Source organism: Capra hircus, chromosome 2 (assembly GCF_001704415.2).
Source record: "Capra hircus breed San Clemente chromosome 2, ASM170441v1, whole genome shotgun sequence".
Lineage (NCBI taxonomy): Eukaryota > Metazoa > Chordata > Mammalia > Artiodactyla > Bovidae > Capra > Capra hircus.
Genome location: NC_030809.1, coordinates 7,528,533 through 7,547,157, shown reverse-complemented (window position 1 = coordinate 7,547,157; position 18,625 = coordinate 7,528,533). Strand labels below are relative to the sequence as shown.

The 18,625-nt window shown below is 42.2% G+C and overlaps 1 protein-coding gene across 1 annotated transcript in view; it reads right to left on the bottom strand.

The window, feature by feature from the left end:
- RCAN3 (RCAN family member 3) overlaps positions 251-18,625 on the bottom strand; it is a 31,887-nt gene continuing 13,512 nt past the window's right edge. The window contains exons 3-5 of the mRNA XM_018055902.1: positions 4,614-4,787; positions 3,387-3,558; positions 251-2,136 (exon numbers count right to left, since the gene is read on the bottom strand). Of these exons, the coding sequence (XP_017911391.1) occupies positions 1,952-2,136; positions 3,387-3,558; positions 4,614-4,787 (531 nt within the window). The 3' untranslated portion in view covers positions 251-1,951. The remainder of the gene's footprint in view (positions 2,137-3,386; positions 3,559-4,613; positions 4,788-18,625) is intronic.

Genomic DNA, 18,625 nt, shown 5'->3' with positions numbered 1-18,625 from the left:
GCATTGTTGGACTATAAAAGATAGTTTTAAGATAGGGATAGAATATTCTTTAATTGGAAGGTACAGCATGAAAGCCAAGCCAAACAATAAAACATCATGACTTTTGATCACTTAGAAAATTACAGTGAATAAATATTATCTAAAAGAAAATTCAAAAATTTCCAAACGTTGAAAATACATACATTTCCTGACTTACAGAGTTTGTTCTGCAATGATAAGTTAGTGCACCCAGATAAGATTAAAAACTGGCTGAAGTTAGAGCTGCAAAGTAAATTTATTAAGTGGCTGCCAGTTAAACTGCCAAATAATAAATTTAATAAGTTTAATAAGCTGCTTACAGAATCACAAATTTCAACTGAATTTACATTGAGGCTTACCAGTGGTGGATATATACAAACAGAAGAGTTGATCATCTCAGCATATCTGAAGGTAAGGAAAATATAGAAAACTTTTTTTTTTGCAATAAAGTTTAAGTCCTTAAAAATAAATTCAACCGCAATAAGAACATCTAGACCACAGAAACACGTTATCAAAAATGTTTCGACAGCATAATCTGAATTTCTGCATTTCTGAATTTCTTTCGTTGTCGTGGCAGCCACACTGGTTTATTAGTCCAAACTCAAAAGTCCTTGCACAGACACAACAAGGAGCCCCAGACACTTGCCTTACAAAGAAAACCTTGGGGGAGCAGAGAACCAGTACGGCCACCTGACCTGAAGCAAAGCATTCTTAGTTACGACACTTTTCTACAAAAAGGACTTCGAGACTCAATCAGACCTCAAAAGAGTTAAGATGATGTCTGTTCAATGATACACCCTCAAACACAAGTAGGAAACAATTCTGTTTTAAGGGAAAGTGCCAACTGGAAGCCACAGTAAACAAATTTCACCCAAAAGAAACTCTGACCAATGAATTATCCATATCTGCTCCATCTTTCCTAATTCACAGAAAAACAGTGTGTGTGACTCCTCTTATCAAAGCAAACAGAAGAATGTTTAAATGGACAATTTAACAACAGTCTTCAGAAAATCTTATCAGTACTTTTTCTGATTTAAAGTCTATGAATGATGACACACAAACATGAAGAATGGCCACTCAGCTGGTAGCTGAAGACGGGCCGAGCTATAGGCCAGGATGTGTCACAAATGGGAGAGCGTGGTAGCCGCCTGAGATCACAGTCATCAAGGTCACGGTCATCAAGCTCACAGGTGATGCGTCTCGCTTCCAAAGCAGCAGCTCTTTGCCTGGGTGGCTTATCAGGAACTGGGGTCTATTACGTATCACTTTGTGATGAGAACAGTGTGCACGTAGATTTGGTCACCTTGATTCTGACAGTCGAAGGGAACTGGGCATTTCTTCCCCAAAGCTAAAGAAAAAAAAAACCACTTGAGAAAAAAAATGATTTTCTGTGAATTATTCTCTATGTCAGGTCTCTTTCTGGGCAAAAAATTCCATGTATATTGAATACCGATTAATCTTTGACCAAAAGATACGTTGGGAGCCAATAGACCATTACAAACATACTCAGCTAGATTATTAAAAATGTGATACTTTTTATTATTATTATTTTAAGACTATTTTTAAGTTCTCAAAAATGGAACTGCCCTGGGTGACTACCGTTTTCACTTTGGGGTACCCTGTGCTATCCAGAATCAGGGAAATCAATGTTTCTGGAGGAAGCCATTCTCCTAATTTGCTGTTTAAAAATGGTCAAGAGTTGCCACGTGGTGGGGGCTAATCCTTTAAAGTAATATGCTGTTCAGAACATCAGTTAAAACTTGTGCTTTTAACTGATCAGTTAAAACTGCTACTCCGTACCCTACTGTCCCCAGTGTGGGTGCCCCGTGCCCCCCGGCCTCCCCTTGGCTGGGCAGTGGTCATGGTGTGGGTGGGCATGTCCCCGCCATCCCTGGCCAGGTGGGCAGTGGCTCCGCGCCACACCACCAAAGCCTCAAAGCGCACAGTCGAAGGCCCGGGGCTCGCCCAGCGCTGCGGTCGGAGGCTCTGGGCGCCGTGTCTGGGTGATTCTCTGTTTGGGGTTTTTTGTTCCTTCTTCCTCTTCAGTTTCACTTTCACAGACGTGAACCACCACGCTCGGTGTGGACTCGGTTCCTGCGTGAAGTTCGTATTTCTCTCCTGCGGAGGGAAACAGCAAAGGAAGGGTTCTGAACCTTGAAGCTTCTTGTTCTGCTCATGTTTGCATTGCTGATTACTGGCTTTTCAATCTGTAAATCCTACGTCATAGTACTTTATCTTGTTTAGACATTAGAGAATTAATGCTTTTTAAGGTTCTTAAAAAATTCTGGCATTTCAAGAAATTAGTAGTGAGGAGTACTGAGTGAGGTCTTGGGAGTTAAAATGCAGGCGCGAATTACTGTTCTATGAACAACGCCAAGTGCTCCTGCTTAACTTCGTAATGGTTTCTGGGTTCCCCTTGGGAGACACCTGTAAGGTTTCAGGCAGCATCGGCAATCTCTTATAGGACCTCAGGGACCCAAGATACAGCTCTCCTGTCTAAAAACAATTTCCGCTCAAATGACTTTTGTATCCCCTAATGTTAATGAAGACACAATATTATTTTAGGTGGATGAACCAACAATGGCACTGCTTTACTATATTATTTTGGAGGGATGAGAGAGAGAAATTAAACAGGAGGAAAAGAAGAGGGGAAAAGAGATATAAGCGCAGAATCTGAAGGGATGATATGGTATCCCCACCAATTCCTTGATAAACTAATCAGTGTAGAAAGTTGTCTGTCTGCTATTTTGATGGCAACTAATATTCTCTAATAATCTGGCATGTACTAGAATTTGGAGCAGTAAAAACTGCAGTTAGATTTACTATTACGTATATATCACTTAGTTCTTGTGTGTGTGTGTGTGTGTGTGTGTGTGTGCGCGTGTGTGCACTCAATCTTGCTCAGTCGTGTCCAGCTCTGTGATTCTGTGGACTATAGGCCACCAGGCCCCTCTGTCCATGGGATTTCCCAGGCAAGAATACTGTAGTGGGTTGCCATTTCCTTCTCCAGAGGATCTTCCTGATTTGGGGATCGAACCTGCATCTCCTATGTCTCCTGCCTTGACAGGCAGATTCTTTACCACTGTGCCACCTGGGAAAGCCCTTAGTCCTTATAACCATGTTGAAGGGTAGTTCCTATGATCCCTATTTTAGATGAGAAAACAGAGGCTCAGAAAATTAAAGCTAAATAACCTGCTCTAGATCACAAAGTTAGCAAAGGCTAGAATCTGAACCCAGGTTTGTGTGACTTTAACTTCCACGCTGATCGTGTTGCCACTAGTTGGCTAGAACACAGATAGCTAGATGAATGGGGGCTTTAAAGGAAAAGTTTCTTAGAGAAAAAAATAGGGGAGAGAGAAGTTTGTTACCTGGTCCCAATTTGGAAACAGCACAGAGTAAATCATAATTTATAACAGGCGTTGCATCTTCCCCTTGCTTCCACCCCACCGGAGGTGACGCAGGAGGGGAGATGAGGAACTGCTTGGCAGGTTGGGGCGGCTGTAAATATGACTTGTCCCGTGTTTCACTGGACATCTGTACCTGCAGGGGGGAAGATACTCACAGTTTATGACCAGGCTATGTTTTTCACTTTCATCTTCCCATTAACTATAACACCTCTTTGGAGAAAATGTAAAATTTCTCTTTGACAGGCTACATAGCTTCCAGGGGCTGGGTCAGAGTCTGTCTGGTTCACCACTGAACACTTAGTGCATGGCACAGAGCATTAGGTGCCCAATAAATATTCGTCAAATAGAAAGAAAAATCGATGAGTAGACGACTGGACAATGAATCGTACTAAGCACTGAATTCCAGTTTTAGAAGAGATTAGGTTATACTGTCACCATCGACTCCACCAAGACGTATCCAAACATAGGTTTCATTTGTAATGTTAGACGGCAAACTCCATCTTAATTTTTTTTAATTTTGAAAGCTAGACCAAAGGAAAAAAAATGCTTTGTGAAAACTAAAACAGTACACTTAACAGCTGATCTAATGCTTTTATTTCACTAATTCTTCCAAGAAGTGATTGGTTTGTCAGAGTCTTATCAATGGAGGATTAGACTAATAAGGATGGCCAAGTCTCACTAACTTGCAGTATCCTCTGCAATTCTAAAGTCTAGGACAGCCTTTCTGTATATTCTGTCTGCTCCCTGCTCACCCCTCGGGCTGGGAGCCAGTTTCAACAGGGCGCCTCTTAGGAATCACAGCCCACGGAAATGAGTCCAGAGACTGCTTTTCTCACATCTTCCAAGGAGGTCCCATCACAAGTGCCATTCTAGACGACAGGAGAAAAGTGACCTTAAGGTGTTACGGCTTAACCCTCTCAACCCCAGTTGAGCAAAGCTGCCAGAAAAAAATGAAGCCCTCTGTTAGGCTATGCAAAACTAAGTTAGGAGGGCAAATATGCTTAATAAACGTATACATTTATGTATCTGTAGAACAAAGAGAAAATATGTTTCCATGGTTTGCTGATTGGGATTGTTCATTTCAAAGACCTCTGATACGATAATAGAGAAGACAGAGAATTGACAGCGTCGTTGGATGGAGGAAAACAAGTCCAGCCCACTCTGCCCTCTGCACAACGAAGTAAGTACCTGTGCGAAATACAGCTTCAGCTTCCTCCCATTGAAGTCTGTCTCGTGGAGTTCTATTCGAGCCCGTGCTGCCGCCTCAGGCTTGCTGAAATTTATTCGGACTCTTCTAAAGCTTTTGAACAACTGAAATGTAACTTGGTCATCATAGATGGTGAAAAGCGCTTCGAATCTCTCCTACAAAGGGAGGGGCAGCACAGCAGAGAGAATAAGGGTGGGTGGGGGGAGGAAAGCTTTTACCAAGAGGAAATTTAAATCATTAAACGTAAGTAGTGGAGTAGAATTCATTATAATTTGTTTTTTTTCCCCAAGAAGCATTCTTTTCCTATAGGTGCACAAGAACAGGTGTCCTGTTAGTCATATGCTGAATTCTGCACTTTGCACTTATTTTAAAAATAACCATTGAATATCACAGTTATCCAAGTCTATGCTCCAACCAGCAACGCTGAAGAAACTGAAGTTGAACGGTTCTATGAAGACCTACAAGACCTTTTAGAACTAACACCCAAAAAAGATGTCCTATTCATTATAGGGGACTGGAATGCAAAAGTAGGAAGTCAAGAAACACCTGGAGTAACAGGCAAATTTGGCCTTGGAATGCGGAATGAAGCAGGGCAAAGACTAATAGAGTTTTGCCAAGAAAATGCACTGGTCATAGCAAATACCCTCTTCCAACAACACAAGAGAAGACTTTACACATGGACATCACCAGATGGTCAACACCAAAATCAGATTGATTATATTCTTTGCAGCCAGAGATGAGAAGCTCTATACAGTCAACAAAAACAAGACCGGGAGCTGACTATGGCTCAAATCATGAACTCCTTATTACCAAATTCAGACTCAAACTGAAGAAAGTAGGGAAAACCGCTAGACCATTCAGGTATGACCTGAATCAAATCCCTTATGATTATACAGTGGAAGTGAGAAATAGATTTAAGGGCCTAGATCTGATAGATAGAGTGCCTGATGAACTATGGAATGAGGTTCGTGACACTGTACAGGAGACAGGGATCAAGACCATCCCCATGGAAAAGAAATGCAAAAAAGCAAAATGGCTGTCTGCGGAGGCCTTACAAATAGCTGTGAAAAGAAGAGAGGTGAAAAGCAAAGGAGAAAAGCAAAGATATAAGCATCTGAATGCAGAGTTCCAAAGAACAGCAAGAAGAGATAAGAAAGCCTTTTTCAGCAATCAATGCAAAGAAATAGAGGAAAAGAACAGAATGGGAAAGACTAGAGATCTCTTCAAGAAAATTAGAGATACCAAGGGAACATTTCATGCAAAGATGGGCTCAATAAAGGACAGAAATGGTATGGACCTAACAGAAGCAGAAGATATTAAGAAGAGGTGGCAAGAATACACGGAAGAACTGTACAAAAAAGATCTTCATGACCCGGATAATCATGATGATGTGATCACTGATCTAGACCCAGACATCTTGGAATGTGAAATCAAGTGGGCCTTAGAAAGCATCACTCCGAATAAAGCTAGTGGAGGTGATGGAATTCCACTTGAGCTGTTTCAAATCCTGAAAGATGATGCTGTGAAAGTGTTGCACTCAATATGCCAGCAAATTTGGAAAACTCAGCAGTGGCCACAGGACTGGAAAAGGTCAGTTTTCATTTCAATTCCAAAGAAAGGCAATGCCAAAGAATGCTCAAACTACCGCACAATTGCACTCATCTCACACACTAGTAAAGTAATGCTCAAAATTCTCCAAGCCAGGATTCAGCAGTATGTGAACCGTGAAATGCCTGATGTTCAAGCTGGTTTTAGAAAAGGCAGAGGAACCAGAGATCAAATTGCCAACATCCACTGGATTGTCGAAAAAGCAAGAGAGTTCCATAAAAACATCTATTTCTGCTTTATTGACTATGACAAAGCTTTTGACTATGTGGATCACAAAAAACTTTGGAAAATTCTGAAAGAGATGGGAATACCAGACCACCTGACCTGCCTCTTGAGAAATCTTTATGCAGGTCAGGAAGCAACAGTTAGAACTGGACATGGAACAACAGACTGGTTCCAAATAGGAAAAGGAGTCCATCAAGGCTGTATATTGTCACCCTGCTTATTTAACTTCTATGCAGAGTACATCATGAGAAATGCTGGACTGGAAGAAACACAAGCTGGAATCAATATTGCCGGGAGAAATATCAATAACCTCAGATATGCAGATGACACCACTGTTATGGCAGAAAGTGAAGAGGAGCTAAAAAGCCTCTTGATGAAAGTGAAAGAGGAGAGAGAAAAAGTTGGCTTAAAGCTCAACATTCAGAAAACGAAGATCATGGCATCCAGTCCCATCACTTCATGGGAAATAGATGGGGAAACAGTGGAAACAGTGTCAGACATTATTTTGGGGGGCTCCAAAATCACTGCAGATGGTGATTGCAGCCATGAAATTAAAAGGCGCTTACTCCTTGGAAGAAAAGTGATGACCAACCTAGATAGTACATTCAAAAGCAGAGACATTACTTTGCCGACTAAGGTCCGTTTAGTCAAGGCTATGGTTTTTCCTGTGGTCACATATGGATGTGAGAGTTGGACTGTGAAGAAAGCTGAGCGCCGAAGAATTGACGCTTTTGAACTGTGGTGTTGGAGAAGACTCTTGAGAGTCTCTTGGACTGCAAGGAGATCCAACCAGTCCATTCTGAAGGAGGTCAACCCTGGGATTTCTTTGGAAGGAATGATGCTAAAGCTGAAGCTCCAGTACTTTGGCCACCTCATGCGAAGAGCTGACTTATTGGAAAAGACTCTGATGCTGGGAGGGATTGGGGGCAGGAGGAGAAGGGGACAACCGAGGATGAGATGGCTGGATGGCATCATGGACTTGATGGACGTGAGTCTGAGTGAACTCTGGGAGATGGTGATGGACAGGGAGGCCTGGTGTGCTGCGATTCATGGGGTCGCAAAGAGTCAGACACGACTGAGCGACTGAACTGAAGTGAACTGAAAGATTATATTATGTAGAGTTCATATTATAATATCAAATGTAGAGTATGACAAAATGAATGTAAGGTATAAAATGATAAAAAACATGCCCAATGATAGAACAAGAACATCACTATCATTTTGAAGTCCTCAGCATGCCAGAGTTTTTACCTCTGTCTTATTCCTTTTTAGCTTCAAAGTAATTATTTTCTGGAATTTCAAGCTTATCTTTGTTTTTCTTTATTGTTTTACAACATTTATAAGCTCCTCTACAGATTGAATCTTGTTGCATATATTCTTCTATACCTTGCCTTTTTTCCTAAGATTCTTCCTTGTTGCTGTGTGTAACTAACTGTGAGCCACCCTCTTCAGGACTGCATAATATTGCAGTGTACAGCTATACCACAATTCCTCTAATGCTGCTGGAATCTGGACTGCCTTCAGGTTTTGCTACTGCAATGCTGTTATGAACATCCTTGGTACCCATGCGCATGGGTTTCTCTGGTGTACACACTACAGGTGGAATTACTGGGCCTTTGCTGTTCATTCGCTGAGTTATGCACCACTCTCTGAGACCTCATGGACTGCAGCACACTGGGCTTCCCTGTCCGTCACTATCTCCCAGAGTTTGCTCAAACTCATGTCCATTGAGTCAGTGATGCCATCCAACCATCTCATCCTCTGTCACCCCCTTCTCCTCCTGCCCCTAATCCCTCCCAGCATCAGGGTCTTTTCCAGTGAGTCAGCTCTTCATATCAGGTGGCCAAAGTACTGGAGCTTCAGCTTCATCATCAGTCCTTCCAGTGAATATTCAGGATTGATTTCCTTTAGGATTGACTGGTTTGATATCCTTGCTGTCCAAGGGATTTGCAGGAGTCTTCTCTAGCACCACAATTCAAAAGCAACAGTTCTTTCGTGCTCAGCCTTCTTTATGGTCCAACTCTCACATTCGTACATTATTCCTGGAAAAACCATAGCTTTGATTATAGGGAACTTTGTCGGCAAAGTCACGACTTTGCTCTTTAATACACTGTCTAGGTTTGTCATAGTTTTCTTTCCAAGGAGCAAGCGTCTTTTAAGCAAGCATCCTGGGCCTCAACACTGACATATATTTTACTTTAGTAGATGATGTCAAATAATTTTCCGAAGTGTTTGTACCAATTTACTGTCTAAGAGTGAAAGTGAGTTCTGGTTGCTTCATATCTATGCCAGCATTTGATACAGAACTTTAAATTTTTACCAATGCAAAGTAAGGAATATGAAATAGGCTCTAATTTTGGTTATAATTCACATTTCTTTGAAAAATAAAGATGTTGAACCTCTTTTCATGTTTATGGGTCTTCTGGGGTTCCTCTTCATGATATAGCTTCCCAGGTGGCGCTAGTGGGAAAGAGCCTGCCCGCCAACACAGGAAACAAAAGAGCAGCAGTTAGATGCCTGGGTCGGGAAGACCCCCTGGAGGAGGGCACGGCGACCCATCCAGTGTTCTTGCCTGCAGAACCCATGATATGCGTGCTCATATCTTTTGTCCATTTTTCTACTGGGCTGTCTCTTTTAATTGAGGAATGGGAGTTCTATAGGGGTACTAGTTCTTTGTTAATTATAGGTACCATAAGTACTTTTTCCCAATTTTTTTTTTGAGAAATACAAGTTTTAAATTTGAACCTTACTAAATGTATAAGACTATGGTTTTTCCTGTGGTCATGTATGGATGTGAGAGTTGGACTGTGAAGAAAGCTGAGCGCCGCAGAATTGATGCTTTTGAACTGTGGTGTTGGAGAAGACTCTTGAGAGTCCCTTGGACTGCAAGGAGATCCAACCATTCTGAAGGAGATCAACCCTGGGATTTCTTTGGAAGGAAAGATGATGAAGCTGAAACTCCAGTACTTTGGCCACTTCATGCGAAGAGTTGACTCATTGGAAAAGACTCTGATGCTGGGAGGGATTGAGGGCAGGAGGAGAAGGGGACGACAGAGGATGAGATGGCTGGATGGCATCACCGACTCAATGGACGTGAGTTTGGGTGAACTCCGGGAGTTGGTGATGAACAGGGAGGCCTGGCATGCTGTGATTCACGGGGTCGCAAAGAGTCGGACACAACTGAGCGACTGAACTGAAATGAACAGTATCCATTATCTTCCTCTTGTGTTGTGTTGTGTCTTGAGAAATCCTTGTATACTCTGAGATCACAACGATGTTCTCCCAGACTGTCTTCTTAAAATTTTATGGTTTTACCTTTCATATTTATCTTCCCTGGTGGCTCAGAAGTTAAAGCGTCTGCCTCCAATGTGGGAGACCCGGGTTTGATCCCTGGGTCGGGAAGATCCCCTGGAGAAGGAAATGGCAATCCACTCCAGTATTCTTGTCTGGAGAATCCCATGGATGGAGAAGCCTAGTAGGTTACAGTCCACGGGGTCACAAAGAGTCAGACACGACTGAGCGACTTCACCTTCACCTTTCATATTTAACTCCGTACACTCCATAAAACTAAAGTGTATGAGATGCCCACCCCACTCCCACCAGTAACCATCTTTTTCTCTATCACTCTAGATCAGATCTTATTTTTTTAGTATTTCATATCAATGTACTTTTGGCAGGGGGGAGGGCCCTGGGTTTTTTCCCTGAGCATAATCATTTCGAGAGTCATATTATTGGGTTGTCTTTTATGGTCTTTTTTATTATCAAGTAGAATTCCACTGTAAGGATATTTATGCATGTACCTGCTGACAGGCAACTGGGTTGTTACTAGTTTTGAACTATTTCAAATAAAGCTGCTATGTACATTCATGTACAGGTTTGGGGTAGATATATGATTTTATTTCTTTTGGGTAAATACCTGAATCATATGCTAGGTATATGATCAACTTTCCAAAAACTACTAAACTGTTTTTCAGAGCTGTTGTATATTCACACCAACAACGTATGAGAGTTTTAGCAGCTCTGCATTCTCATCAGCACTTGGTATGGTTAGTCTTTTTAATTTCAGCCATTCTACTGGGAGTGCAGAATTATCTCACTGTAGTTTTAATTCATATTTCCCTAATGATTCCTGACACTGACATCTTTTCCTAAGTGTATTTGCCATCTCTATAACTTTGCCATCTCTAGGTCAAATCTTCCCCGATTTTTAACTTAAAAGTGAAAGTGAAGTTGCTCAGTCGTGTCCGACTCTTTGTGACCCCATGGACTGTAGTCCACCAGGCTCCTCCGTCCATGGGATTCTCCAGGCAAGAATATTGGAGTGGGTTGCCATTTCCTCCTCCAGGGGATCTTCCCGACCCAGGGATCGAACTCAGGTCTCCCACATTGCAGGCAGAGGCTTTAACCTCTGAGCCACCAGGGAAGCCTAATTTTTAACTTAGGCTACCTTTTTAAGTGGTAAGAATTCTATTATATATTTTAGATATAAGTCCTTTGTCAAATCTATGTGTTTTAAATATTGTCCTTGCTTTCCTTTTTCATTATGAACAGTAGTTTTTAAAAAGCAAATTAAAAAAAATTTTTTTAATGAAGTCCATGTGTTGACTTTAAAAAACTACTTCGTGCTTTTTGTGTCAAACTGAGAAATCTCTGCCATACCCACGGTCACTAGGATTTTCTCCCATGTTTTCTTGTAGATGTTTGATAGCTTAGTTTTCACGTTTAGGCCTAGGATCCACTTCAAGTTACTTTTTGTATGTGAGACAAGAGTTAGAGTTCACTTTTTCTTTCCCCATATGGCTATCCCTTTGTTCCAGCACCCATGGCTGAAATAATTATCCTTCCCTCAGTACACTGAAAACTATTCAACATAGTTGAAAGAAATTAAAGACCCAAATAAGCAGAGACACAACCACTTCCTCTTCAGGGAATCACCTGTTTGACATTATTGATTCCATGTATATTTACTCTCAATTTCATTAATTTCTACTCTTTGTTCTTTGAGTTTTTCCTTTTTCTATTGCCTTAAGATGGATGCTGAGTCTATAATTTTTCAATTTTCTCCTTCTTAATAGAAACATTTAAGGAATATATATTTCTAAATATTATTTTTTAGCTATTCCCACAAGTTTGAATATATATTTTCATTATTATTTGATTCTAAATATTTAGTTTAATTCCCATTATGATTTCTTCCTTGTCTCATCAACTGTTTAGATATTTCCTAAATTCCAAATAGGTGGGAGATTTTGCTTGCTATCTTTTTAACGTCTCATTTATTTTCATTATGATCAGAGGTTTTTATCCATAGAGATATCAATCCTTCAATATTTTTGAGACTTACTTTTGTTACAATATTTCATCCATTTCCATAAATCTGCTATGTGTGCTTGAAATGTCTTTCTGTAGCTGCTGGGTGCCGGGCCATAAATACGTTCAGTATATTAAGCTCGTGTTCTTTAGAAGTTCTATATACTGATTTCTTTTAGATGGGGTGTCTGTTTGAACTACTGATTACCAATAGGCTTGTTAAGATCTCCCACTATTAGGTGGATTTATTTTTCCTTGTAATTTGCTCACTTTGGCTTCATACATTTTTACAGATATGTTAACGAATCTGCCTGCCAATGCAGGAGGCTAAGATTTGATCCCTGAGTCAGGAAGAGCCTTTGGAGAAGGAAATGGCAACCTGCCCCAGTATCCTTGTCTGGAAAATCCCATGGACAGAGGAGCCTGGCGGCCTAGAGTCCATAGGGTCACAAAAGAGTCAGATACAATTTAGCGACTAAACAATGAGAAAAACAAAAAACAAGTTTAGAATTGTTTTGTCTTCCTTGTGGACTAAATCTTTTATCATTAGCAGCCTCTCTATTTCTCTAGGAAGTCTTTTGTCTTAAAGGCTGTTTTGTCTGATATTAATACAGCTGGTGTAGCTTTCTGTTGGTCATACAGTCGACTGCTGAACAACCAAGGGTTAGGGTCACCAACCTTGCCCAGCTGAAAGTCTGCATATAACTTTGCAGGGGCCCTTCGCATCCACGGTTCCACACCCATGAATTAAACCAACCATGCAGCCTGTATAGCACTATAGTTTACTGGGAAAAAAAAAATCTGCATATAAGAGGGCCTGTGCAGTTCAAATCTGTGCTGTTCAAGAGTCAACTGTATATTGCACAGAACTCAATTCCTATCCTTTATTTCTGAACTTTATGTATTCTTTTGTTTTAAATATACCTCCTAAAAATGTGTGTAGATAATTAGCTACTTGATAATCACATCCTTCTTCCTATTTCCTTTCAAAACACTTGTTAAAAGCATTCCAGAAATACGCCATAACTGAATGTAACATGCAGATGACAGCAATGAGTTATAGGTATTTCTCTCTTCTAAATCCCAATATGTGTGCACTGATCAAGAATTATTCAAAAATGCAGCCAATCAGGAGTTGATGAGACTTTTTCTAAGTTTTGCTGTTTTTTTCCCCTCTCTTTCACACGCATTTCCCCCTTAATGCGGCATAAACCCAGCTTGTGGACTGTGTGACTCTAAGGTCCGAGGTGAGCAGAAGATAGGAACAGTTAAGGCAGAGGCAGAACTTTCCCTGTTTCCTATTTGAGGAAAAAGGTCAGCGCCCTTGGCTGGTGGCTCCGCCCCCCACTGTGTCCACAGACATCAGCACGTGGATTCCTGAGCTGTCCCTCACATCCCAGTAACCGCACAAAAGGGCTTTAGAAGAACGGAGACAGGAGGCAAGGGCTTCTTCTATGGACATGGGCTTGAAAGCACCCGGGACAAACAGAATCCGTTCAGAAACCAAATTCTTCTTTTCCCCCTCCTTAAACTGTTTTAGAAATGATGCACTGGAGCTGCCCTGGGCCCTCACTGAGGCGCGTGGGCTCTCCATTCCTGGGTTCGAGCTCTCTCTGGTTGCAGAGGGCGGCTTCCTCCCCAGCTGCGGCGCGTGGGCTCCTCTTGTGGGGCACGGGCTCTAGGGTCCCCAGGCTCAGCAGTTGGGGCACAGGGGCTCCAGAACGCACATGGTCAGTCCTTGTGCTGAGCGGGCTTGATTACTCCGCAGCATGCGGGATCTTATTTTTTGGCAGGCAGATGCTTAACCACTGGACCACCCGGGAAGCTGTAGAAATAATTCCCTTTTATAGGTTCCTGAATTCCCTAGTGATATAAAAGTAACACCATCCTGTTAAACGGGGGACAGTTGCACATTTATTCCCTAGAAGATCGCGGGGATCCCAGAAAATCCAGAGCATCACTGACCACTCTACTTCTTCAGAGGTCACTTATTGTTCATCTCTGGCAGTACAACAGTTATAAGGAAAGCAAATAATTTGGCCTAAAATCCCAGGCTTTTCCTGTTATGTAAGTTTTCCACAAAATAGAGACCAGAGCTGCCTTCATATGCAGAAATCACTCATGCAATAAGTGAGCAGTAAAAATGACTACAAATAGCTTGCACCTAAAATATGTTAAGGATAACACATAACCAACACAGTTTCTTGGGAACTCGAGGTTACTCTGCAGCTGGGCCTTGGGTGCACTAAAATCACTGAGGGGGAAAATGGGAAGGCCAGATAGGAAAACAGGCTTCAGGGAGTGACAGGTAAGGACAGCTGCTAGATGCGCGTTTCTCAACCTTTCCAGAATTATGGCTGCTCTACCCTTTGGTCCCCTGCCCAAGGCAGAGAAGGCGATGTTTATCAATTCACTGAGGAACAAACTATGAAAATGATTGTGCTGCACCTGTCTGCCTTGAACCAAAAAATCCTGAGGCATCCATCATTTCTGTACATTAAGTTGGAAAGTGAAAGTCGCTCAGTTGTGTCCGACTCTTTGCAACTATACAGTCCATGGAATTCTCCAGGCCAGAATACTGGAGTGGGTAGCCTTTCCCTTCTCCAGGGGATCTTCCCAACCCAGGGATCAAACTCAAGTCTCCTGCATTGCAGGCGGATTGTTTACCAGCTGAGCCACAAGGGAAGCCCAAGAATACTGGAGTGGGTAGCCTATCCCTTTCTCCAGCGGATCTTCCCAACCCAGGAATTGAACCAGGGTCTTCTGCACTGCAGGAGGATTTTTTTTTTACCAACTGTGCTATCAGGAAAGCACAGAAGTGATGTTTCAATCCATTCAGCAGTGAAATTATCTTTGGAGTCCTAAGGCAAGAGAATTTCACATTCTCTTTCTGTAAATTTGAGATAGAAAGTTCCACCCATCCACAAGTCCAGTGGCTACAGGTTCACCGATGCCAGAGGCAAGGTTATTGGTTTTGCCTTTTTTCTCCATGGCTAAGGTGGAAAGGATTCTGTGATGACGCTTTACAGAAGATGTGTGCACAGTGCCAGAAGTCATTTTCCAGCAGCTGAGCGGGTAACTGCTCACCCTAAACACCGAGAAAACGCAGACTGCCACTTCAGGAGGGGAGCGAGACCCACAACCACAGCCACCACCTGGTCACACTAACAGCTAAGCTCAGACGCATACACACGTGTGCGCACACACACACTCACTCACACACTCCCTCACACAATCGGCAAGTCACAAAGGTACTGACTGCACTCAATGAATGATACTCAAGCCCTGCAGCCCATCAATAAACAAAGACACTCCATTTGGCTTTTCTGGGGAATATCTATTAGAGACACACAGTCTTCAAAACCATAACTATGAGAACTTCCAGTGAGGTCCCAGCTGTTGACAGCTCCCCAGCAGCACCCATGGCTTTTGCCTTTTTGCTTTTTTTCAGCCTAAAGTTTGTTTAGTTGTTTACTAAAGAGAGCAGGGAAGACAGTAGCAGATTTTAAGGCCTCCTGGAGGAAAGCACAGGTGGAGGGAGAAAGTAGGGAGAAAGGACAAATGGAGAAGCAGAGAATTCTGTCTCCAGTGAACGGTCCTCTGGCCACCCCACTGAGCTACTGTTTTCATGGGCGCTTTGAAGAAGCAGTCCAATTACAGGGCAGTTAGCCAATCTAAGACTCAAAGTGGCCTGCAAAATCACTTCAGGTTTGCAAACACATCCAGGTACATGGGCTCAAACAGTTTTTTCCTAAAAACATTTATTTGCTTATTTATGCTACACTGGGTTCTTAGTTGTGATATATGGGGTCTAGTTTCCTGACCCAGACCCCCTACATTGGAGCACAGTGTCTTAGCCACTGGACCACCAGGGAAGTTCCCACAATTTTGATCTAAAACATCAGAGGTTGAGGAAAACCACAAACATGAGTTCTTCCCCTAAAAACCAGGAGAATTTCCCCAGCAACAAGGAAACAGTTTCAGTTGCTCTGTTCCCAGTCCTCAGGCTGCAGCTGTCAAGGGCAGTACTGTCCACTGGTGCGACTGCACAAGGAAACCTGCAAAGCCCCTCTCTAGGGTGTCCACCCGGATCCTCACTTCCTCCTTCTTGCTCTCCCACGAAGCAGGAGAGACCAGGGAAGTTCAGGTTCAGCTGTAGTCTCCAAGAGTGTGAGCATCCTGGAAGGCGGGGAAGACTAGGAACTGTTTCAGGCTGAAAGAGGCGAAATAAAAGAGACTGGATTTTTGTTGTTATAAAGGACATTACTGGAACCATGGGCAAACTTGAATGGGGTCTGAGGATTAGAACCATGTAATGTGTCAATGTTAATTTCCTGAAATTTGTTTTTGTTTTGTTTTCTTAGAATGCCCTTGTTTGTAGCAAATACATATTAAAATATTGGGGGTAATGGTCACCATGGCTGGCAACTGACTCTTGGAATGGTTTAGAGAAAAAGTCCTTTGTACACCCAAACTAGTGAAAGCAGTTCTATTATTCAGTGACCTCAAGTGTCACTTCTCCAGACAGGCTTTCCCTGACCACTCTGGTTGAACATCGTCACCCATCAAGCCAGTCTCTAGCCCTCCTCTGTCTTTATTTTTATTAAGTAATTTTGTTTATTTCTTTTTGGCAGTGCTGGGTCTCCACTGCTGGGTAGGATTTTCTCTGGTTGCAGCCGGTGGGGGCTACTCTACAGCTGTGATGCACGGACTTCTCACCTTGACGGCTTCTCTCCTTGTGGCCCACAGGCCCTAGAGTGCACGTGGCCTCCGTGCTGGCGGCGCCTGGGCTCGACAGCACAGCAGGCTCAGTGGTTGCGGCGCACGGGGCTTCGCTGCTCCGCGGCTTGTGGAATCGTCGCGGGTCAGGGACTGCACCCACGTGCCCTGCAACGGCAGGTGGACTCTTTACCACTGAGCCCCCAGGGAAGCCCTGCTCCACAGTGCTTTCTTCTTCATGTGTGTGTTCAGTGACTCAGTCATGCCTGATGCTTCGCACCCTGTGGACTGCAGCCTGCCAGGCTCCTCTGTCCATGGGATTTCCCAAGCCAAGAATACTGAGTGGGTTGTCATTTCCTCTTGCAGGGAATCTTTCCAACTCAGGGAATCAAATCCACGTCTTCTGCATTGGCAAGCAGATTCTTTAACACCGGGCCACTGAGGAAGCCCATTTTCTTCATTGTACTTGTATTATCTGAACTTCTGATTCACTTGTTTGCATGTTAAATATCTTCCTCTTCTAATGTTCCGCTGGAGCTGGAGCTTCATTGTGTCCACCACTGTCTCCCTAGAACCTTTAATAGTGACTGCTACAACGCTCATTAAACACTTACTGAATACACAAATCAAGGTCAGCTGTAGAGTCTGTAAACCGATGGTCTCCAAGAACGTGACAGCTCACCTGACTATTCAGTGATCTCTTCATATGCCTGACAGTTAGGATAACTAAATTCCTAACTAAATGATCTAAGACACTTTTCAACTCTTGTTTTTGAGACAAAGTATTCACAAGGGAAGCTACAAACATAATAGAAGATAAATGAAGATAGCTTCATTTCAAAATCTTACATCTGAAAATTCCGAAATGTTCTATCTAAGACGGGGTGTCAGAGGACCCAGCACGAGTCCAGGAACTTTGCTTCTGGTCCACAACAATGCTTGGTATAGAAATTGAGAGGATACGTCTAGGAACATTACAGAAAGTTTGCACTGCTATAATATCCTTACTGTATTTTATAAATCTGTGATAGTCTGGGGGAAAACCTGGTCCTTCACAAAGCAATACATTTGAGAAGCTTTTATCTACAGTTTATGCAAAAGCATGTTAAAAGGAATATAAATGTTAACTACCAGACTGGCAAAAATATTTATTTCTGAAAAAATAAAGTACTGGTGATGCTACAGAACAATGGGAACTCTTTTGCAGGGCTGGTAGGAATGCAAACAGTTGTAGCTTCACAGACTATTTGACAGTCTCGGCTAAGATTGTGAAAAAGCACAACCTGATGAGCCAACAATATCATTCCTGTTGACATACCCTGAGAAGACTCCCCCACTTCCACCGTGACGTACACAAGACACACAGAACATTCACAACATCGCTGATGCAAGAGCAACATCTCAAAAATAACCTAAATGTCCAACATAAGAATGAGTAAATAATGGTATATTTGTAAACTAGGACAGTATATATAGCAAGGGAAATGCAATATATATTTCAATACGGATTAATCTTATAGATACAACATTGAGAAAAAAACTGATCTAATTATGCCTTTTATATAAAATTTAAAGATGTAAAATCTTATGTGTTTCACAGGTGTTAATAGTTTTCAGCATATGGATCCTGCATATACTCTGTTGGATCTAAGTAGTTCATGGTGCTATTGTAATGTTTTTAAATTTCAATGTCCAAATGTTGACTGCTGGTAAACAGACATGTGGTTGCTTTTATATATTGACTCTGTATCCTACAAACTTCTTAAACTCACTTATTGTTGTTGTTCAGCGACCCAGTCATGTCTGACTCTTTGTGACCCCGTGGACTGCAAGACGCCTGTATAAAAGGTCAAACTCATTTATTAGTACAGTTTTTGTGTAGATTTCTTTCTAAAGAGACAATCATGTCAACTGAAAATGGAGCAACATTTAAAAACTGTACATACACATACACAGAGTATTACGTTTGAACTAGAAGAAATGCCAGTACAGGTATCTGCCAGTTTTTAAAAGTTTGTTTTATGCCACTTTGCTTTTACAAAGGACCTGCACTAGAACCTATTTTCTGTAACAGAAAGAAGTCCAAGGGGGATTTTTCTTTTTATGAAAAGAGGTGAAAATTACATTCAGC